The sequence below is a fragment of the Bemisia tabaci genome, chromosome 4 (genome assembly GCF_918797505.1).
Source record: "Bemisia tabaci chromosome 4, PGI_BMITA_v3".
Taxonomy (NCBI): domain Eukaryota; kingdom Metazoa; phylum Arthropoda; class Insecta; order Hemiptera; family Aleyrodidae; genus Bemisia; species Bemisia tabaci.
The window spans coordinates 28,281,485-28,304,079 of NC_092796.1; the positions used below are offsets into that span (position 1 = coordinate 28,281,485).

The following is a 22,595-nucleotide window of genomic DNA, read 5'->3' on the forward strand; positions in this document are numbered from 1 at the left end:
CATGAGTGTTGTGTGTTTTGATAAAATTCAGCAGTTCTTCAGTTTTCGCAAATTTTAATTACATCTAATGCTTGCAGTTCAGTGAAAAGTGGCTTCCAGTTATTGTTAACCATCTCATTTCAAGTTCATCATTTAAGAAAGTAATCCTTATCCGTAGCTGAAAATGGCAGCAGAAATTCCAGGAGTGTTTGAGAGCAGTCTACAAGACTTCGTGAAGAAATCCAAAGTCCTTGTCGTCGGAGCCGGTGGTATCGGTTGTGAAATTCTCAAAAATCTTGTTCTCACTGGCTTTAGTGACATCGAAATCGTAAGTTATCTTTGATATCTCCAGAGTTTAGTCCTCCCCAAACCTATTTATCCAGACTGTAAGTTTGAGACCGAAAGTATTAGATCTTATTGACGTGAAGCGTCGAGGTGGTACGTCCATTTGAATCGTACACTTTTTGTGTACACATGCACCCAGAGTTGCTGTAGTATGAAAGCTGGGCACTAGCACTCTTCAAGATTAGCTTTTCCTGCTTAAACTATCAGCTAGTCCTCGGGTTTTACCTCTTTTTATCTTGCCCATGACCCGAGCAGCCAATTGAGCCCAAGCCAAGTACATGCCAGATATTTTAGATTGAAATCAGAAATTAGAATCTGTCTTATCACAAAACCCGTCGATCGCTTACTTTAATTAACATCTCCAAGGCCCTAGCCTATTAAAGCTTGCGCAACACAAGTTCCGAGCTGTTTCCTCTTGATTTTCATGCAAGATAAACTATTTCATATACCTGCGTACGGTGGCAGCGCCATCATTGGTCAATCTCTGATTACTATCAAGCATGAACTATGCAGTTAATTGCAGCCTCAAGAAGTAACAAATTGCAGCCTTAAGAAGTAGACAATTGCAGCCTCAAGAACATTACTTATTGATGTTCGATTTATTTCTAAACAGATAACACTCGGATACGAAGTATTGATGATATACTCCTCCAAGATGAGCAGGCACACAACTGGTCTCAATGTAACTAAAAGAGCCGAGATTAAGAGCAAGTGTCACTACCCATGACTGTAAATGTATGTACATGAGTGTTGGTGTCTGTTCCATTACAGTTTCTATCATTTGGTTCTTGTTTCTTTCAGATTGATCTAGATACTATTGATGTCAGCAACTTAAATCGGCAGTTCTTATTCCAAAAGCAGCATGTCGGAAAATCTAAGGCCGTGGTAGCAAGAGAAAGTGCTCTTAAATTCAACCCATCAGTTTCAATCAAAGCATACCATGCCAGTATTATAAGGTAGGTATTCTTGGCTCCAGTCATTTCATTTGTTACTTGGTCATTACAAGTTACATTTCATTTCAAAACAGGTTTAATTTGGAATTCTTTTATTCTCAGTAGATTTTTTACAGTATGAATCTATTCCGTATAATTTTGCTCAAATTGATGATCTACCTTTTGCACCAATTTTTTGTTATCTTTTCATCTTTCTCAACTTCTTTTTTGAGTTTACTCCTTCCTTGTTCTTTGAGAGATAGATTTTTAACAGGTGTTCATTTTACACCTGTTCTTGTGTATTTATGGAGCCCTGTCCATAGCGTCGGCACATGTGAAACTTCTGTAGAGGAAAAAATTGTCACATTCCTGCTGAGTCCGTCAGCATCTTCTCTCTCTAGTAAGCAAAACAAGAGAATTTGACAGATTAGCTGCATTCTTTTCAAGGAGTCCTTACAGGAAGTCTTGCAGCATTTTCATTCCTACAAATTTACATTGTTTTGTCGTATTTTTATTACCATCGCTTGGCTTGATTTCTTTATCATCATTTTTACCTTTTCAGCCCTGACTTTGGAGTCTCTTTTTTCAAACAATTCCAAGTCGTCCTCAATGCACTAGACAATCGCGCAGCACGGAATCATGTGAACAGAATGTGTCTAGCTGCAGACATTCCACTCCTTGAGTCAGGCACAGCCGGATATGAAGGTCAAGTTGAACTAATCAAAAAAGGAATGACGAAGTGTTATGAATGTGATCTCAAGACAGCCTCCAAAACATATCCTGGTTGTACTATCAGAAATACCCCTTCAGAGCCAATTCACTGCATTGTTTGGGCCAAACATTTGTTCAAGTAAGTACAGCTCATCAAGTTTTATCTTGACCAACGGATCTTAGTCTTAGTACATATTTATTTTTTCATCTTTTAATCGAAAATTTATCGGAAAATTTTTTTTTTAAAAAAATGTCTTAAAGTGATTCCTGATATGTCCATCTTGTTTTTGTATCCAATTTGTTTCTGATGTGGACCATACTTGTGATTAGCCTCTAAAATGTTACTTCCTACTTTCATAAAGTGAAGGTATTAGTCAGATCTCTTACTGTCTTATCTTACAATTATTACATTTGTCAATGTTTTCTTGGATCAGGAATAATATACATTAACTGAAGTGTTTCATCTATTTTTCTCTTTATTCTATCTTTTATTTGTTTGTCTTTGCAGTCAGCTGTTTGGAGAGGATGATCCTGACGAAGATGTCTCCCCTGACACCGCAGATCCGGAAGCATCAGGTATGTATATAAAGCAGTCTTTAAAGGCCATGCATAAATGTTGTAATGCTTCAGGAGAGGGTCAATTTGCCCTTTCGTATTTTTACGAAGTATTGGGCGAGCATACAGAGACACTTCAAAGAACCCCGTTCATCCTTATGGGAAATCCCCCCCCTGTAAAACCTGATGAAACTTTGATATGTTGCTCAACTAGTCATTCTGATCAATAGCTCTCTCGGGCCCAAAGAGATCCCATGTGCGGTTTTCGAGATATTTGCCATTTTATATCCGGTTCACGGCGACCTCCTCACGCTCTCTTCTTCTTTCAAAAATTGAAGGAGCTGTATGAGTTGCATAAGTTTTTATACCTTAATTTCTATAAGAAGGAGCCCTGAAAATCAGATCAATGTAATTTTAAAAGAAATCTAATACTTAATTGCAGAAATTATTTTGTTTACTGTACTAGAGTAGCGTTGTTTTCTTCTCCTTGTACCATGTCTGAAAGGAGAAAATACTATTCCTCTTAAGTTTTTAACGAGAGGTCAAAATTTGAGTAAATATTCCTTAATTCCTTTTGTTTTAAGTACACTAATTTCATTAAGAATTGAAAGTTATTCCTCGGTCCCCTTTGCCTCCGTTCTCATGACTCACATTTTCTCTAATTTCGGTGTTTCTGTTTCAAGGGAAAGCAGGAGATACTGCTCTGAACACAGAGGCCAACGACACTGGCAACGTCATCCGGGTCTCCACACGAACATGGGCTCAGTCTTGCAATTATGATCCTCAAAAACTATTTGATAAATTATTCCATGATGACATCAAGTATCTTTTGAGCATGAGTAACTTATGGAAAACTCGCAGACCCCCAACACCTCTTGTTTCAACTGAACTTCCTGATGCAGGTATGTTTGCTTCCTAGTCTCAAGTACCCTGTCAAGTATGTATGTATTAATATCACCCCTGAATTTTTTTTTGGAGTAAAAGGCAACCTCAAGATGTATGCTGTTTACTTCTACAATAAATTGCCAAGTTCAAGGGTCGAAAGCTCACACCTTATCCTTACCTTTTTCTCAATACAGACCCAATCTTGATGGAAATAAAATTTCTTGCCTACTGATTTTCATGTAATTATTTGGCGATTTTGACAAGTATTTCTTCAATTTCACTGGCCCAAGTCTCTTTAAAAAATGTCAAAAATTTGCAGACTAATAATTTTTTGTCACCAATGATATACCAATCTATGTGTTGTGAAACACAAAATTAGTTTTTTCACCCCTAAGTAATAAAATAAATATCAGAAGAAAAAAACTTTTGCGCGCTTAGTAGGGGTTGAATCCATGCGTTTGTAAAAATCAGGTTTTTTCCAATAATCCCTGTTTTTTCCATTTACTATATTAATAAGTGTCTTTACAATTTTACAGCCGCTGGAAGTAGTAAAGAGGAAGATTCAGGATTGAAAGACCAAAGATGTTGGAGTATTGCAGAATGCTATACTGTTTTTGCAAATAGTTGTAAGCAGCTCAGAGAACAGTTCGCTGTGAGTAATTTCATGAGTCTAATTGATCAGTTCCTTAACAATTCATGGCCCTTAAAATGTGCAATCTTTAAAATAAAAGTGCCAAATTTAAAACAGTTTACCAAGTTCATCCTGTTCTATCGAAGAGGAAAATATTGTTTCGCTAATTTTAATACTCAAATGCATTATCTTAAATGCCAGTAAGAAGCTGCATCTGAGTAATCGTAAGTCCATTTAGTTGTGCAAATGAAATATGGAAGCCTTCTCTTCATCGAACAATTTTTTAATTTCATTTGATAACCTTGAAAGCCTGACTTGCCAAACTCTATGTTTGATCATTCTTTAACTTACGAAAATTTCATTTTTTATTTTGCTTCTGGACAGTTGTTAAAAGAAGGCGATCATCTAGTTTGGGACAAAGATGACAAGTATGCGATGGATTTTGTGGCAGCTTGTGCCAATATTCGAGCACACATCTTCGGGATTACCCAAAACAGCCGGTTCCAGATTAAATGTAAGTACTCATTGTCCATGCAACTTTTTACTCAGGGATGCAGAAAATGCCGGATTTCACACCCAGGTGGGTGTAAGAAATTGTGGAGGGAGGGAAAATTTTTGAGGATCAGTAACATAGTAAATTTAGAAACTTGAAAGATTCTGCGCCCTATCAAATTCCAAGCAAATGAACTCAACCTTGTTGAATTTATTTGTTTTCTGCCTAAAGGTCTCTGCTTTGCGTCTCTCCAGACCTCCCGAAAAAAAGGACAAACCACGTTGATCAAGCTTTGAAGTATTATTGCATACTCTTTTCAGTACAATTCATGCAGAACCTGAAGCATAAAATGAAGTTTCAAAACGACAACTCTGGAAATTTGAATAAAACAATTTAAAACATGCTTTAATTTTTGTTGCTTGCCCTTAGAATATTAGTATTTCCTTTTAAAAAGTAGAGTAATCTTTCGAATTTGGCTCAGATGAAATATAATCTTTCACTACATTCATATTTAGTTACCTTGATATCTAAGTAAAATTTTACCTAGAATTTAATGTATTTATCACTCATTTCATTATAAAAATTCAATTTTGCGATGTTCCTCAATATTTTTAAAACTCTGATTGGTTATTACTTGTTCTCTTGTAATTTTTAGCAATGGCAGGTAACATCATTCCTGCTATCGCCACCACAAATGCAGTTATTGCTGGGCTAGTTGTCCTTCATGCCCTCAGAATCCTAGAAAACAAATTGGAAACTTGTGTACCAGTTTATTTGCGACTGAAGCCAAACCACAAAGGACATGTCATAGTTCCAGAAAAAGTTTTTGAATCTCCAAACCCCAAGTGTTATGTGTGCTCTGCTAAGAGAGAGGTGGGTTTTTTTTCTTTTTTGTTTTTAAATTCTGTGATAAAAGCAATGAAAATAATACCAGTCAACAAATTAATTTGAACTCCTGAAAACGGTAGTCACCTTAAACCAGCCTTTTCCTCACTGAAAACAAGGAAATTTTTGCGTTGCTTGAGAGGGCACTATTGTTTCAAGAGTCAGACTTTGTTTCAATAAAACTATTTACTCTGCACTAATAACAAAGAATAGTTACCTTAATATGGTTTCTTGACATCAAACTTTTCCATGTTGAAATTGTGTATTTTTAAGAATTAAAAACTGTTTAAAAATTTAACTTCCTTGAAGGATTTTTTTGTGAAGAAAGATCAGCATACCATCCTTATTTAATTAAGTCAGTCTTCTTTTTTTATCCGTCTTATTTGTTTGAATCTGAAAACGAATTTTTTGCCATTTCAGGTTATCGTTAAAATAGATATCGAAAGAATGACTGTCAAACAGTTTGAAGAAATAGTCCTGAAAAAAGCATTGAACATGCATGCACCTGATGTCACTCTTGATGGCCAAGGGGTTGTGCTCATCTCAAGTGAAGAAGGTGAAACAACATCAAACAATGCAAAAACACTCAAGGTACTGAAGTCTTACAACTGTAATTTTTGCATGGAATCAACATGAGCTCAAAATGTGCAAGTTTGAATCATTTTTTAGATCATGGCTCATTGTTAGTATTATTCAAGAAATAAAATCAAAGAAAATTCTCGTTAACTGAATGCTCTCTCTACTTTTAAAAAATTAAAGAATTGAAAATTCATTTCACTGAGAGCAAATATGTCAGTCATAACCATCTCATCCTGAGAAATCATATTAAAGCCAAAACGTAACCCTGTAAAGTTTCGCACACGACCCTACATCCCCTCAAACTGGCATTGCTTTTCCATCCATTCTACTTGCATACTCTTGCATGCTTACGTAAATTAGATTTTATTTTACTGACGCCTCCTTTCTGAACACAGGAACTTGGTTTGCAAGACGGAAGTGTCATAGTTGCAGATGACTTTTTACAAGACTATGAGCTGAGGATCAGTATCGTTCACAAAGCCTATGTCAAAGATCAGCCCGAGTATGAAGTCATTGCTGCCGCTGAAGATCTGGTTCCTAAACCTATTCAAGAGGAAGAAAAGAAGAATGGTAACTGCTCTTATTCTAATGTAGTATTTCATGGTAGCCACCCATCAAACACAGTTTTAGTCGTTTAAAAAAACTTGGAAAGTTTTTTTTTCAGCTTTTGATTTTAAAAAAAATGAAAAATGCAGGCACACTCATTTTTTATGCACACTCCAAAAATGGATTAAAAAATAAATGGTAGTGCAAAAGCTCCATTTCAAGCGATAAATGGATCGCACTTAACTAAAAGGAACCAGCGCTGATCATTCTATTGATTAATTTTTATTTTTTTGGAATTTGCTTGAGAAGTATATGAATAGGTTTCATTTGTCTCCAGAATTGTTTGGGAGGAGAGTTCATTCAAAGAATTTGTAAAATACGTAGATGTTAGATATGCTTAAGCTTTATCCTACTTTATCTAGATGATTCTCTCATTAGCTCTAGATTTTGAAGACGTTTTTCTTATTTCCCAAATGTCCCACTCTGCTGCAAACCTTGATTTTAACAAGAGAGTCTTAGTATTTTGTGGTACCTTTTTAACAAAGTGTTAATTTAACCAAATATCTGACAGTGCCCTCAGATAAAAACTCAATTTCCCGTCTTGAAAATCATTGATTGTTAAATTGAATTGAATTGGTGTTACAGGTTCTAAAAATGAAGATGATAATGTGATGCAAGTTGATTTGGAGAATGAAACCAATGACGTACGGAAGAGGAAATCTGACAGTGATGAAATCCCTACGAAGAAAGCCAAAGTGGATAATCAGGATAACGGTTATGCTGATGACATCATCGTGCTGTGAAATCCATCAGCCAGTATTACATGTTTTCTCAGTGCGGAAATTAGCTCTGTATTCATTTATTGTAAGTTTAATTTAAATGTTCCAAAAATCTGAATTTTGTATGTAATTTCATGAAAATCGTAAACGTACTTTTTAATGAGCGAGGGATAGGGCTCGCCGTTTGAACTGTGAACTGTATTTTATGCCACCCTGTTATATTTTTTTACTGCCTTGCTACATTCAAAGTTGTCCTGAATGTGTTTGAAAATGAAGCGAGCAGCAGGTAAGTGATACATTTAAGCTCATGTTTTGAGAGTAAATGAAGAAAGATATTTTCAAAACGTAAAAATTCCTGCAGAAAATGCTTTCTCTTTTGTAAATGTGCATTTTTTTTTAATAGAACCTGTGTTTCAACTTCACAGCATTCTTAAATTTTCTCCACGTTTCTCCAAAACTATAGAAGAACAAAAATAAAAAGAAACGTATCACTGTAACCAACGTACGTCCAAAAGACTGAATGAAGGAAAGCATGTGTAAGCAAAATCTGGCAGGATCAAACCTAGTCCTTGCCTTAGCTATCAACGTAAGATACGCAAAATTTAAATAGTTACAGTGATTCAGCTCTATGTCCATTCTTTTTTTTTCTTTTTTTTTTATATCCCACCATGAGTCTGTCTAATTTTTCTGTTCTTAGAGAGGAACTTAAAATCCTTTCAGATTTGATGTATGACGTTCTCAGTCACATATATGTTGTTTGGTTAAAAGTAAAAAATAAGAATTTTTCTTATTTGGGTGCAAATTGTAAATTAAAATACAGTACTTAGACTTTTTCCAAATGGTGATAAAATTTTAAAATTCAAAACAATTTTGAATATGCAAGACTGCACGTGAGTATTGCAAATTTTAAAATGTTATAATCGTAGTACGAATCCTCTGCAACAGAATCTTATAGCTTTCCATCCATGGCCTTAATATAGCTCTAGCTGTTGACTGTATTCGTAAACTTACATCTACAGCTCTTCAATGCTTTAACATATTTACTTAAAAGTTCCTGTTCTATCTCAGCCGTTGTTTAAATTGATAGGAATCATATGGATAAAAGAAGAAATATGACTTTTCGGTCCCCTAATTGTGTATGAACATCATGAAGAAGTACATTTACAGTGCGAAAAAATGTAAGGCCAAGGATCCAAGTTTCCAACAGATCCAACAGACTCATAAATAGCTGAAGGCGCCTAATTTCAGAATCTTCATGAAATATCTTCAGCCTCTCTTATAATCTAAGCTCTGCTTTGTCTCTTTCTTACCACTTGATACGTATTGTATGTAAGTAAAGCGTTTGGACTTAAACAAAGAAAGAGCCTCTTCTTATACACCTTGAATCTCAAGCTCAGAGGTGAAGTGATCATAGTTAATTTATTTTATTTAGCTGTAACTGATGGTGAAAAAACGAATTTTTTTTCTTTAAAAAAAAAATCTTAATTTTTGAGGGATATGAGTAAGGTTTCTAAGGTCTCCACCCCTGCAAATTCTAATTTCTGATCAGTTAGGTACCTCAAAGTACACAAATTTAAGAATATATTGTCTCAACCGTCCAGAGATGAGCTTTGGTATCCCGTCAAAAATTTGAATTTATTTTCTTTCTTATCAGCATTCACCTACTTTTTCTTTGTCATTTTATTTTTACCTGTGAAATTTTTTGAATGTCAAAATTGTTTTATCAGTTGCACCACCTAGTTTTAATTTTTTTCCAACAGCCACTAACTAGGCTTAATTTTCCTTCTTGTTATCGATTTCTCACCTTTTGAAGTAAGACCAAAATGTGAACTGCTCCTAATTAAATACATAAGTTTTCATCTGCCAAACTATCTTCTTTTGTTAAATTTTACCCATCTATCTTTACAATATATTTCATGTTCACTAGATCTAAACTGCTAGGGAAGTAAGTAAGCAATTAAGAATATTGTAAGCACCCCAACAAGCTGAAGGTTTTTTCAGTGTTTGTGAAATTATTCAGGCTTTCTTCTTTTTTCATTCAAAAGCCAGTCAAATCTTCTGTCTACTTGTCCTTGTTCAGCTTTCCTACAAGCCTTTAATATGGAAATTGGAATTTGAGATTTGAAAAAGCCTGGTATCCCATGAATTCGAATCTAGTCATTTTTTCTTTTAAATCAATAATCAAAAAATCTTGACCCTTATATATGTATAAATAATTTTTGACCCTCGACAAGATAGATCAGAATATTTAAAACAGAATTGAATTAGAACGTAAAATCAGCAGTTAAACTTTATGTACTTTCGACATTGGAACTTATGGAGGGATAAGACTTATTAACACCTTTCCTTGTTCAAACTTTGAGTGCTTTGGCTTATTCCACAGATGGTCATAAGTTTTGGTATCATTCTCTAGAATTTTGCCATAAAAACTTCTAAAAATAGGTCGAAATACCTAAATCAATAAAAATACATATTGGGTAATCTGGATGCATAGTCCTTCAGGGGACTACAGTAAATATTTTATTATTCACATTGAACATGTAATATAACAATTAATAAATTTTTGCATACATAATAATATGGTTTCTAACAATAAGAGAGTCAGTTGCACTGTACACAAAAATGATGCAATTTCAACGAATTTGGTCAAAAGTTGTACTGAAATATTGTTTCAATTTCATGTTTTACGAGGAGAAGAAACATTTTTTTGGTTAATTGAAACTATTGAAAGGTTTAATCAGAGATTTATTTAAGAGAAAGGCGACACCCCTCAAGTTTGATGGACAGAATGCCCTCTAATTTGTCTTCCTTAGGATAGTGATTAAGTCCAAGTAAGATTTTTGGGACAGGATCAAAGGCAAGCAAACAGAGGTACTGCCCAATGCCGATTCCAATATCGACTGACTAGCACTGTCTCTAAGTCTGTGATTAACAGTTCTATTGAATCTAAAAACGCCTTAATGATCCAAGTTGAAGATAATTAATCTTATTATATCCTAACACGGTATAATCCTTCTTTACTACATTTTTTTTATCAAGATTTATTAGAGGTGCATTCGCAATGGGCACATTAAGAGTACGCTGAATAAGTTAACACGTTTTAGAGTGCAATTGAAGATCCTTTATTTTGATTCTAATACTTAGTATCTAGTATCAATGCTAAACTGAGGGCAGCTGATCTTCTGTTGCACTCTAGAAGAGCATGAACTTATTTTGCGTTGACTTAACCTATTAATAATAACAATTCGATAGTCAACCAAGCAACTTAACATTTTTCTGAATTTTCAAACATTTCTTCACTAATGCCTCTAGTTCGAATTTTCCTAAAGAAGAGAATGCCTGGTATGAAATGTTGTTTGTTACTTCTTTCAGAGAATATTTAGACAGCATATGCTACGACAAATGAGCGAGTCAAATGACAATTACCTAGATCTAACAAAAAATTTCAGGATTTGCTATCGCTCTTGTAAAATCAGCTACGTATAATTTACTACTAAATCATGAATATCACTCTTGCGCCAGGTACAAATAATCCACAGAAACATAATTATACATTATAATCCGGAAGAGTCCTGAGCACCGAGATGACATAGCTGTAGAGAGCAATTAAGTACATTTTCTTTCATTTTAGCAAATCAACTAGATATGAACATTAAAATCAAAAATGAAGACGAATTGAGATTCTTTTATAATCTATAATTACAAAAAAATAAGGGGGAAAAATTGGACCATCCACCATATGTACATACAGCACTTTGAGAGTTAAAATAACCCTGCATGCTCTATTGCTCTGTCACGGATAGGATCCAATCTGATAACAGCGCAAGAGGCTATGCTCAGCTGGTATGCAATTCTAACACTCATAACTAGAGGTAGATTTTAGGGTAGGTAACTAAAACCTTTGATGGAAGAGATCAAAATTTTGCAAGTATTGGTGTGCCACTGGAAAAAGAGGAGGGATGGTATGAGAGACAAAAAAAAATTATTTTCTTTTAGTACAAAGAATAGTGAAGAAAACAGACTGTGGAAAAATCGGAGCAATATCCTGGAATAACATGAAATACTTCGAAAATACATTCCTCAAACAGCCAAAACGACTGTCATAAGTGATAAGTTCAGTTTGATGAAAAATCTTAGCAATTTTGTGAGAAATAAGTAATCTCTCACTGGGGGACGTAATGTCTCACATTTTTTCTAAACTAATTATATAATAAGGAACATTAATTATTTACTTAAAATGCAATGGAAGAATGTTTTTTTCTGCTTGAAAGAATTCATTAAAACTCTTTTGAATGAATGGCAAACACATTTGTGAGAGGGAACTCACAGAGACAGCATGTTTGCAAACTACGCACAATTAAAATTGACGAAGAACTGAATTTAAATTTGATAATTATTCCACATTTAAATACTTGATAAACTAAGAGGTTTTTAAAGTATTTTGACATATACTTAAATTTTCAAAAATTTGCTCCTGAGACAAAAATTTTCTCATCTAAAAAACTCATCTAAGCAGGCTTGATCTTCATTGTACCTACGAACTTGGTATGTTCTTCTTTTCTCAGTAGGTACACACATAAGTAAAAGCAACATGGAAAATAATACACGGTAAAGAAAGAAAAAAAAAATAGAAAACACAAAAGCTGCCTGACAACTTTGAGATTCTCATTGTTGTTATTTTACTCAGCTTCGCTCAATTTTGCATGACAAAAAGAAAAGAAAAATACTCACAGATGTGATAAATAACTTCTCACTTTCATTGGAGAGACACAGTTTTCAGAGGGTTAAAATCTAAGAATCGTGGCTGTAAATTATTAAAATATCTCTTGGCACCTTATCATCCTAAAGTCTTTATGCAAGCTTTTGTCTTTCTAAAAGCAAAGAATTGTTAAGTGCATGACGTTCGCAACCATTCGCTTCCACCAATAGGATCCCACCATATCTCTTTTCTCTTCTTTGTCTATAGCTTTGTCTATAAATTTCAATAATCGGCCCGCAGGGCAATACCTCTTGACGTCTATTTTAATAGTGCAAGAAACCCGGTGGCAAATTGACTCTCCATTTCGAATTCTAATTATTGAGTCGCCAGAGCGCTGCACTGACAAAATTGAGTACCTGAAAGGCCAGCTATAACGTTCTATTTTCTGCTGCAAAAGGGAGATTTTTTTCATTTATTTGTTTTTATTTTTAATTTTTTTTTTTTTTGGGGGGGGGGGGGCAGTTTTAGACGGTGTGAAAAGTAAAAATGCGAAGAATTAAAATGATGAAATCTTTGGGTCTTACAATTAGTAGGTTATTGGCTGATATGCCTATGTACATTTCTGTTAAACGGAACTAAGCGCCAAATTGAGTTCCTTTTGAGGATTTTAGATTCCCGGATAGCGAGTTCTGTCAAACGGAACTAAGCGCCATGGAAAAGCACTGCGAGTATAGGACGGAACGAGCATCGCGTTCCGCAACACCCGCCAATCCAAGCCCCCCTCTCCATTCCTCCCCCTATGGCGCTTAGTTCCGTTTGATAGAAAATACGTCCTTTTGTACGCCACGACCAACTTAGGTGTCTGCCTTGCCACTTATGAATTTCCTCTTTGATGATCATCTATGAAGCGACCTATGGAGGGATAGCGGGAATGCCAAAGTAGACCTGAAGGTGTTATAATTTCAGCCGCTAAAGGAGTTTGTTTGGGGAGAGAAAAACTTTGAAAAATCTCAAAGAATGCTCTGAAATTGATTAAAAAAAAAAAAAAAAAAAAAAAAAAAAAAAAAAAAAATAAATTCCGAATAAAGAGCAACCATAAAATCTAGTTTCTGTCAAACTCTGTTTATCTGTCGAGTATTTAATCGAAAAAAAAATTACACAGTTTCACCCTTGAGTCCTTGACAGATCATACTTTGTCAGTCCAAATTTTTCTCATTGGTCATTCTAAAAGTGTTTTCTGTTTCCAGATTTAATGAAAAAATCAGGACCGAGTAGAATAGTAGTTGTAGCATCGAGTCTTTACAGGTTGGCCACTTTAAACCTGACGAATGCGAATCCAGTCAGTGCGCTACCTGCATACTTGTACTACGTTTCCAAGTACGCAAACATAGTTTTCACGCTGGAACTCGCCAGGAGACTGAAAGGAACAAGTAAGTGTGGTTCTTGGTGATTTACATAAGTAGCCAGTTGAGAGGATTTTGATTGCCTCGTAGGAGACATGCTTTAGACCACCCAAATTGCAACGATAATTATTGAAATAAAGTTGCAATTCAGTGCAACGAAATTGCAATATCGTCACCTTCCAGGCAAAGTATCACAAGCGCCATGCGACGTTTAAAAATTTCCGCCGCCATTTTATTTTTTTACAGAGAAATTGTTCAACGAAGCTGTCCGAAAATTTCACTGAATTTTCTTTGTGCTGCCGATAAAATTTAGTGAAATTTCCAAACAGATTCAACGAACAATTTCTCAGTAGAGAAATAAAATGGCGGCGGAAATTTTTAAACACCGCATGGCGCTTGTGATACTTTGCCTGGAAGGTGACGATATATTCTAACATCGTTCGGTCAATAAATTTCGATTCATAATGACCCGTAGAATGATTTTCTGCATTAAGAGGATAGGCATTTGCAATGGAGAGGAAATTTTCAACTTATCTCAATCTTACATTGCGAAAATTTCGATGAGCGAAGCCCCTTCAATTAACAGATAGGCAACATACACGCCGCTCCTATGCTATGGCAGAAGTTTTTTTTCTTTTTTCATGTGATCGCAATTCATCGCAACATGTGCTACTTGGTCGGGTTTATTTTAGATAAATACCTACTTAATGCTTGCGGTCGTGATCTTTTCACGGGTTTTCCACATTTTACCAGTTTTCCGATAATTTGTAGAGCGGAATGGAGCAAAATGGAACGGCGGGTATTTAGTGACTGTTGTAAACAAAAAAGGGTTTTTCTGGAGCAACTTACACATGGAGGGACGTGTTTCTGCACTTCCAAGCCATGAGTATGGCCATTATTTTATTTTATATTTTCTATTATTAATTTTGTCTTTCTTATTTCAGATGTCACCGCAAACTGTTTACATCCAGGAATGATTGATTCTGGGATTTGGAGAAATGTTCCCTTCCCCATGAATCTCCCAGTTAAACTCATTGTAAAACTATTTTTTAAGGTAAGTTTCGTATTTGTTTCCTCCACCTGTTATGTATTTAAATAATTAGCACATTATTCGGAAAATTGCAACTGTTTAATATATCCCTGAAATAGGCAACTCTGAAATTAAGTTTCGGTGTGAGAGAAACAGGCAAGAGCGCCCTTAGTTTGCGTAGAATCAACGAACAATATACGAATTTCATTTTTACTCCTTGATACAACTATTCGGGCTCCATGGATGTCCGTGTTGCATACGCACGAAAGTGAAGGCGTTTGAACTGTCCAGGCACTCACTACTTCACCCGCGGCGCCAACGGTGGGCTTCACTGCGAGAATCCAAAATGACAGAGCGCTTTCAACTCTTTGTTGAAACGACAAATATCGAGGTGAAAGTCGGCAATCACATAACTCGTTTGCGGTGTCTGAAAATCTCCGCCTCTACGTCATTTTTTTAAAGGAGAACAAATTGATATTATTTTTTGAAGTTTTTGCAGAATTTTCTTCGCATTAAGAAGAAAAATCATGACAGTTTTAAAGAATTGCCGTTGAGTAGTTTTCCATTTAAAAAATAAAGTATGACAGAAAGTCTGCGACGTCGCAAACCGAGTTATGTGATTGCCGACTTTCACCGTCGATATATTTTCTAGGCACGAATAGTTGCGCACAGGCATACGATGCCAGTATCTCTTGTGCTGCAGATTTGACATCGCGATGCACTGAGCATGATTGGTCACTGAAATCTTTGAAGTAGGTGTATAAATGGAGAAATGAAGGTACTCTTGTCATTTTAGATCCTCGTAGTAAAGCCCGCCGCTAAGTAAACTGGCCTATCAGAGAGGTTGGACATCAATTAAATCTTCGACTAAAACTGCGAATTATGTTATTATTCTTTCGCATTATGAATTGAATGGGGTTTGTCTTGAGAGAATCTTGGGAAGCAAATCATTGAAATCACTTCTAAAACCTCTACTCTCCGTAATAACATCAATATCAGCTTCCATGTTTCAATAATTTGTATGACTTCTCTCATTGACTCGCTCCACTGAGCGCTGGTGACGCGCGGGCGCGGGTTGTGCCGATGATCAAAACGCCTTCTCTTCCGTGCGTAGGCAACGCGAACATCTATGGAGCTCAAACAGTTATCAGATTGAGAGTGAGCGCGCGCTACCTAGCGGCTAAATTATCAACTAGCCTCAGCTGCTGCCTCCCCTCTCCCCTAGAGGGCCGCGTCAGCGCCACTCAGTCTGGCGGCGAACGAGTGCGACTCTTTCCTTTGCGCCGCGCCGCCGACCTCACCTCGACGAATTCCGTACTAGCGCCAGTGGCGCTTACATTCCTTTCTTCCTCTGACCCACATCTCATCTCGTACGATGGGGACCACCCACGTTGAACCAGCGAAATCCTCGCCTCTTTGAGCAGCGCTTTCGCACGCTCGATTTAGACTTATGATACATCAATCTAGACTGATTTTTAACGGGGAATACGAATCTGAGGTCAGATTTTAGGAATTCAGCACTCATTAAAGAAAATCTGAATAAAGCCGGGAAATATTAAGGAGCTCACTATTTGGAGCTCTTTAATTTTTTTAAAAGGAGTTTTCCATACCAATTGAAGGTAGGTCGGTAGGTGCTTCAATATAGAGGGGGAGAACAATTGGACTACATTAGTAAAAAAAATCTAAGCACCGTGGAAGTATTACGTACCTACACCACTGGGGGGGGGGGGGGGGGGGTGTCTAAGATTGCTCTACCGAGTCTTGGGGATAAGTTCAAAAATTAACAACATTTTTAAACAATTATAATTTCGAATAAATTTTATTTTTCAGCTTTTTTTTAGACTTTTCCGCTGAACTCTGAGATAAGGAGCGGGAGTTAGGGCAGTCTTAGAGAGGGGGTGAGAGTCCGTCTTAAGGGCGCAGGGCGTGTTAATTTTAAGTTTAGGTGAGAAGTTTTGAGTCAACGAGAGAATTATTCTGAATGTTTTCGAAATTATGCTCCACTTTGATTTTAAATGCGATACGATAAATGCGCATGTTCTTCCTTTTTTCTTGTAAGTAAAAAAAGGGAAGAAGTTAGCTGCACAGCAAATTGTAACATTACAAGTCTCTATCACTATTCGTTCCATTTTAAAAGTTCAATTTATCCATCTGACGACTTCATATGCAACTTAGCCCCCTCCCCCCCAATCAATGTCTTTGTTTCCGTTCCTTTCCACGGCTGCATAACCCTAAGTTCGAGCGGCGCGGGACTTCGGCGGCAAACCTTCTGGTTTTGTTTTGACCTTCTACATTTCTAGGTCTAAAATTTCACATTATTCATTATTATTTTTGCTCGCTTTCAGACGCCACAAGAGGGAGCTCAAACTACAATTCACTTAGCAGTTAGTGATGATGTAAAAAATGTAAGCGGGAAATACTTCGCTGATTGTCGGGTGAGTAATCCCTGGGTTACCTCTTACCTCAACATTTTTCTGCATTTTACAAAATTCTGACCTTGAAATTAAATTCTGTAATGTTTCATTTACTGGGATGACAGTTTGCACTTGAACCAAGAAATTCCTCAAATGTTCTGGAGTTTATCTGGACCAGAAAAGTTTTAATGGAATCAGTGAGAGCAGAAACACACTAACTTGGTAGCTCGAAAATGATCAATTTCCATTAAAGACCGTTAAATTACATAAAGGTCATTGAATGTTAGCGCGTCTGTGCCGTCTGTTCCAACTTGGATCTTTAAAGTGTCCATAGGTCCTTGTCTTTCAGCAGCAACATTTTTTTTTTTTTTTTTTTTTAACTAACTTCTTCACCTACTGTGCAGTTTTGTGTCTCTTGATTATTTTCATTTTTACGAGTTAGTGTGTTTTCGTTTTCACTAATTCAATTATTTATAGGTGAAATATGAACAAGCCTTTCTCAAAAAATATTAATTGGAAAAAAAAACACAGACTTGTCATTTTAATTGTCGTGCTTGTCACTAAATTTTATTTTTTTCAACTGAAGTCGCTCAAAAAATTTAGCACACTTTTGGAGAGACGGAGTCTGCCGTCTGATCCTCATGTTTACTGTCAGTGCCTATCAACTAACAAGAAGACAGGAATCTTTAGTTGCACACTAGAGCATCAACTTCTATGCCATGGATTAAATATGATCATTTAATCTTGCTCCATAAAACTCACAAGAAAGAGAAGGTTAGGGGGAGTAATTTAGAGGAGGAAAATTTTGAAAACCCATTGGGCATTACTTTTCAAATACTCGGAGGAATAACTTATGCCTTTCTCTTTAACTTTTTTCAGGAGGCTGGTCTGACAACTGCAATTCAAGATGAATCATTCGGGAAGAAATACTGGGAAATCTGTGAAAAATTAGTTCAGTTAAAAGATTCAGAGCCTCATCTCTAATGTTGACTGCCCTTCCACTTTTATTTCAAAAATAAGTTTTTTTTGTCAATATCAAAAAATGAAAATGATGATCTACAATAGTTAAGCTAATTTTTGTTGCTTGGTTTCTCTCATTTTAAAAGACCTTTGTACTGAGGTGGCAAATGTTTTGGAAGTTGCACTCACTTCACTCAAAACTCGTAACAATATACTTCAGAGAACCTATACACGAAGGGTGGATATGAAACAGAAAACTCAATTTTACACCAGGGTTCCTCTACCTGTCTAATCGTTTCAATTTTTTTCTGATGATGGAAAAATAAACCAACAAGTTGAACAACCGAAGCTTTGTTTATGAGAGTGATGAGGCTACTGGGTCAATAAAGTTCCTGAAAATTAATGATAGACAACAACCCAACTATGCAAATTTTATATTCTCCTTGCAAAATTTCGGAAGTACTTTCTGTTCAGTATTTTTTTTTTCCGAAAAAAAGAAAGAAAAAGTGTTAACTTGATCTTAAAACCAAATAAATTATTTGTCGAATACCTCAACTGATTGTATATTTTTTTAAAAAATAATGCAGTATACTCTTGATGTCCTAGACATGTATTTAACTGGCTGCAGTCCTATTGGAATCATGGGGAGAGTAATTTAATAAAATCATGAGATTAACAACTCCTCAGCTCTAGACAAGATAATTTAAGGCGATTTGATGGACGCTATATTTTGTGCCAGAACGACATGCGATATATAGCATCGATTAGTGCCATTTTTTCAGCTACTCGTCATTTTTCTCAAATTTTGAGATCGCAATTCTGTTGTCAGGGGACTAAAGAATATACTTATCAATTTTGACAAACAAATTCAAAGTAATAAAGACGTGGTTGTTTAGAGGAAAAATATCACATTCGAGAGCAGTTTTGATATCACTATCAAATGCGATAGTTTTCCTCGAAAAAAAACCACGCCTTTCTTGCGTTGAATTTGTTTGTCAGAATTCGTAAGTGAATTTTTCAGTCCCCTGACAACAGAATTGCGATCTCAAAATTCGAGAAAAATAACTAGTAGCTGAAAAAATGGCACCAATCAATGCGATGTTGTTCTGACACAAAATATGGCGTCCATTGAATCACCTTGAGGAGTATTGCTGGTAATAAGAGGGAAAAAATAAGAACTTGAGAAATTATTTCAAAATAAAGGGTTGGAAAACTGCATGCTTTGGACTGAGGGGATTGGAGGACAAAGCGCAAAAGAGAAGTTTCTGAGAGAATTGAAAAATTAGTGATTCCAACTGTAACTCGTCTTGAAATATATTCTGTGAAAACTTGACTGGTAAAAGTCAAGTTCTACACATTAAAATGAGACAAAGAACTTCCTTTGTGCCACAAGGCTCAAAGGAATCAATCTTTAAACTTGGATTTCTCGAAATAGCAAAAACTGCACTTATGCGCTATATCCTCCAAGCCCCTCATGTATCTAATCGAAAACCCTTGCAGGTGTTGTCAAGAAAGATGATACATGCTTCTATCTTGTATGTGTAAAGCAGCATTAGCACCTTTGACCGTTGAAACCACCACGACAAAATTCGCAGAGCAACTAGGTTCATAAATGAACTACACATGTTTCAATTCATTGGAAAATCAGCCACCTTGCATTATTGGAGCTGTGTAACACAGAAACTAGAGCCTGATGAAAAAAATGCAGGCCAGATAAGCCAATATTCATAGTAATTAAGAGAGAGGAACTGGAAACCAGAACCAGAGATTCATTGAACACCATAAAACGACCAATGACATAGATTACATACTGAGGGAATAGAGAACTAGCATCTTTCTTGGCAGCACTGTGGCCAAAGGAATCCTATTTGTATAAAATCAAGTGGAAATTTACACAACAAGGCATTTGTAGAAATTTAAAATGAAATTTATTTCATTTTTAAAAACAAGTCTCAGTAAATAAAAAACAGAGAGGAGGAAATTTGGAGTTAGATAACGGAAAAACTAAACCTAATGGACAGCTAGTTGAATGGGTGGCTGGTCAGCAAACTTTTTCCTCTTTTCGAGACGGGACTTCATTCTGGCGTACTGTTTTGCGGGTGAGAGGTTGCCTTTCTTGGAGTACTTCAAATTCCTCAGGAACTTGTGATCTACCTGCACAAATCAACAGAAGAGGAAATCAATATCTGATTTCTTAATTCATACTGAATTGAACAATTATCAAGTTGTACAGTATCAATCATGGGAAAATAATGCTTCATGGACGTGATGTACACTTTTCTGTTCTGCAAAGGACTACGCACAAAACACTAAAATTCGGCGTCTCCTAAATTTAGAGATTTGTTGTAAGATCTCCTGGGTAGGACAAGCTTTAATAATCGCACTTCCTTGGTGCCAATCTCAAGAAAATCGGGTCTGAACATCACGTTTGTCGATAGCCTTACACGCATTTCTCAGTGAAAAAATTATGGTGGTCAACACTGCCGTGGTAAGGAAGAGCGCCGTATGAGCCTTCATGCGTTGCCAAACTTCCTTTCGTAAAATACAAATTTCTAGGAAATCTTGTAAAAATCTTCCATCCTACTTTCCAGAGAATCTTCTTTGCAATGTGATCTAAAGTAGGTATTAGAAAATTTCAAGAAGAAATAATTTTTATTTGTCTAAAAAATTAATGTTTTTAGAGGAGAAATTTGGGAACTCTCGGATGTCCATACAACAATTATTCTTAGCACAGTAAGACAGTTGAGTGGCGTACTTTGCGATATATCGTTATGATCGGAATTTGAGACACGGAAAAAGCCAAGATTTTCCTTTACGTTCGCGTGATATCACATATCTACTCAGGAGTTTGAATAGTTATGTACTTGGTGTCTGCTTTGACCAGTGTTGAATTGTTTATTCATAAAACATTTTTATGCATATTTCTGAGAGCATGATTTTTCCAGCCGTTTAGTTGACGCGTTTTCTAACTAAATATTGCAGCATACCTGCAGTTGTCCCTGCGGTCTTACCCAATTTTAAAAAAGACCAAACCTTAGTCCGCTCTCAGCAGATTGGAAAATAATATCAGCCAACAGCTGGATCTTTATCTGCTGGGAAGTTACCTTTTTTTCTCTCTCTATTAAGTCAGAAATTTTTATCCTGTACTTAGGAATCAAATCCTCTTCTCACACTTTACGACAATAGTTTTTCAAACTATTTGTATTGTTCATATTAAATTAAAGTTAAATAAAAGAAAGAAGTTTAACTTACTCCTCTCGTGGAGATGTATCTGTGCTTCTTTGCTTTTTTGATACCATTGCGGTGGTCTTTCCTGTCTGAAACATTAAAAAAATGAATTATTAAGAGACTGATACATGAATATAAGAGATTACTTTATAAAGGTTCAATGAGGTATTTAAAATTATTAATAAAAACAGATTAGGATGTCTGCGGAAACTGACGAAAGCTCTCCCTGTAATAACAGCACCGCATCCTCTATTTGATCTGGTTCTCCTAAGGTAAGTAGTGTGGAAATGGGCTTGTCAAAAGAACTTCCCCACTCTTCTTTCAAGCAGTGGATTATAACTTCAAACTATTCCAATTACACACTGATTAAATCTATCTCTAGAATCAGCCCGTCTGAACTCGCCACACCTGTTTCTGATAACTAACATTGAGTCAAAAACATTAAGTCAAAAGTTTGGGGCCATTTATAAAATACAAATGGTCAAGGAAACCATTGCGCCATTTAGTTTTTGAGTGTTCAAGGCTGCAGGCTTCCATCCTGAAAGGATTACAAGTGAGAGGAGAGCAATGTAAAATTAATTACGTGTCTTAAGAAAAGTCCCTTGACAGATGTGCTCTTAAACTGTACTTACTTTGATTTTTATTCGTGTGATTTTTACTCTTGGCCATGATGAAGCTGAAACAAGAATAGTAAATAATGCAGTGCATGGCAAAGAAACGGAAAAATGAAAGTTAACGGTACAAGAAAAGAGAGACAAAAGCATCCGATTCATTCGGCAATGGTTGCAGGGATAAATGGATATTGATGGAAAACGTTCTGATCTTGAAAAATAACTATCAATGAGGAGTCGACAATCCAGCTGGGTTCAGAGGAAGTGTGCTATAACCTAAAAAACTGAGCGCAAATAAGATATGCAGTCACAGGTCGCAACCAGTTATGTTTAAAGACTCTGCTATGCAATTAAAAGAGCAATCTCAATATGATATAGAAAAGGCCTCAGATGGGACGAATGGATGTGAGGGGAGATTCACAGTATCAGTTGTAAGGAGTTGGATGGAAACAATCGCCACCGTCAACTTCACGATGCTCCTGCTGTCAAGTAATTAATCCTGATAGTTACAATATTTGTCCAAATAGTACGATCCTACCTGACGGCAAATAGAAAATTCTGGACCACCAGCGATTGAATTTCCGGATGAGATACGGGATAATGTAGTAGAGACTAAGGTCGGGTAAATTGGAAAAATTAGACACGTTTAACCTCGGAAAAATAATGCGAAGAGAGTGTTCCTTGGGATGAGATCGATTGATGAGGTTTCGAAGAACCAAAGTTTACTTCGCAAATGATAAACTTAGGTAGGATTAATGAAGAATAGATGGATAAATTTCCTTTACGTACCTTCCTCACGGTAATTTTCCGACAACTACACAAATGACAAAACAAAACCTCACACGGGAAGCACAAACAAAATTTCAGAAATATAGGACGTTGCCAATTTTCACGTATTCACATGTTTTCTACTGTGTACCATTGATGAAT

The 22,595-nt window shown here is 36.0% G+C and overlaps 3 protein-coding genes across 4 annotated transcripts in view; 2 read left to right on the plus strand and 1 right to left on the minus strand.

Moving 5' to 3' along the window:
• Positions 1-18,381, plus strand: part of LOC109035591 (retinol dehydrogenase 14) — a 62,559-nt gene extending 44,178 nt beyond the window's left edge. Inside the window, exons 5-8 of the mRNA XM_072299611.1 lie at positions 13,267-13,449; positions 14,367-14,476; positions 16,798-16,887; positions 17,746-18,381. Coding sequence (XP_072155712.1) covers positions 13,267-13,449; positions 14,367-14,476; positions 16,798-16,887; positions 17,746-17,850 — 488 coding nt within the window. The 3' untranslated portion in view covers positions 17,851-18,381. The remainder of the gene's footprint in view (positions 1-13,266; positions 13,450-14,366; positions 14,477-16,797; positions 16,888-17,745) is intronic.
• LOC140224472 (SUMO-activating enzyme subunit 2-like) lies at positions 6-9,188 on the plus strand. Its single transcript, XM_072299612.1, has 11 exons — positions 6-307; positions 1,126-1,280; positions 1,819-2,106; positions 2,476-2,543; positions 3,206-3,424; positions 3,944-4,059; positions 4,423-4,552; positions 5,187-5,404; positions 5,837-6,007; positions 6,391-6,565; positions 7,187-9,188. Exons 1-11 carry the CDS (start codon positions 164-166, stop codon positions 7,342-7,344), a joined length of 1,842 nt encoding a protein of 613 aa, XP_072155713.1. The 5' UTR covers positions 6-163; the 3' UTR covers positions 7,345-9,188.
• A 1,350-nt stretch (positions 18,382-19,731) lies between the features above and the next one.
• On the minus strand, positions 19,732-22,573 carry LOC140224473 (uncharacterized). 2 transcript variants are annotated; one of them, XM_072299617.1, is made up of 4 exons: positions 22,455-22,573; positions 21,687-21,730; positions 21,079-21,143; positions 19,732-19,980 (listed from the first exon to the last, which is right to left on the minus strand). In XM_072299617.1, the coding sequence occupies exons 2-4, from the start codon at positions 21,721-21,723 to the stop codon at positions 19,837-19,839; spliced, it is 246 nt and encodes an 81-aa protein (XP_072155718.1). In that variant the 5' UTR covers positions 21,724-21,730; positions 22,455-22,573; the 3' UTR covers positions 19,732-19,836. The 2 variants fall into 2 exon arrangements, with proteins under 2 accessions (XP_072155718.1, XP_072155719.1); XM_072299618.1 differs by lacking the exon at positions 22,455-22,573 and adding an exon at positions 22,204-22,344.
• Between the last annotated feature and the right edge of the window lie 22 nt (positions 22,574-22,595).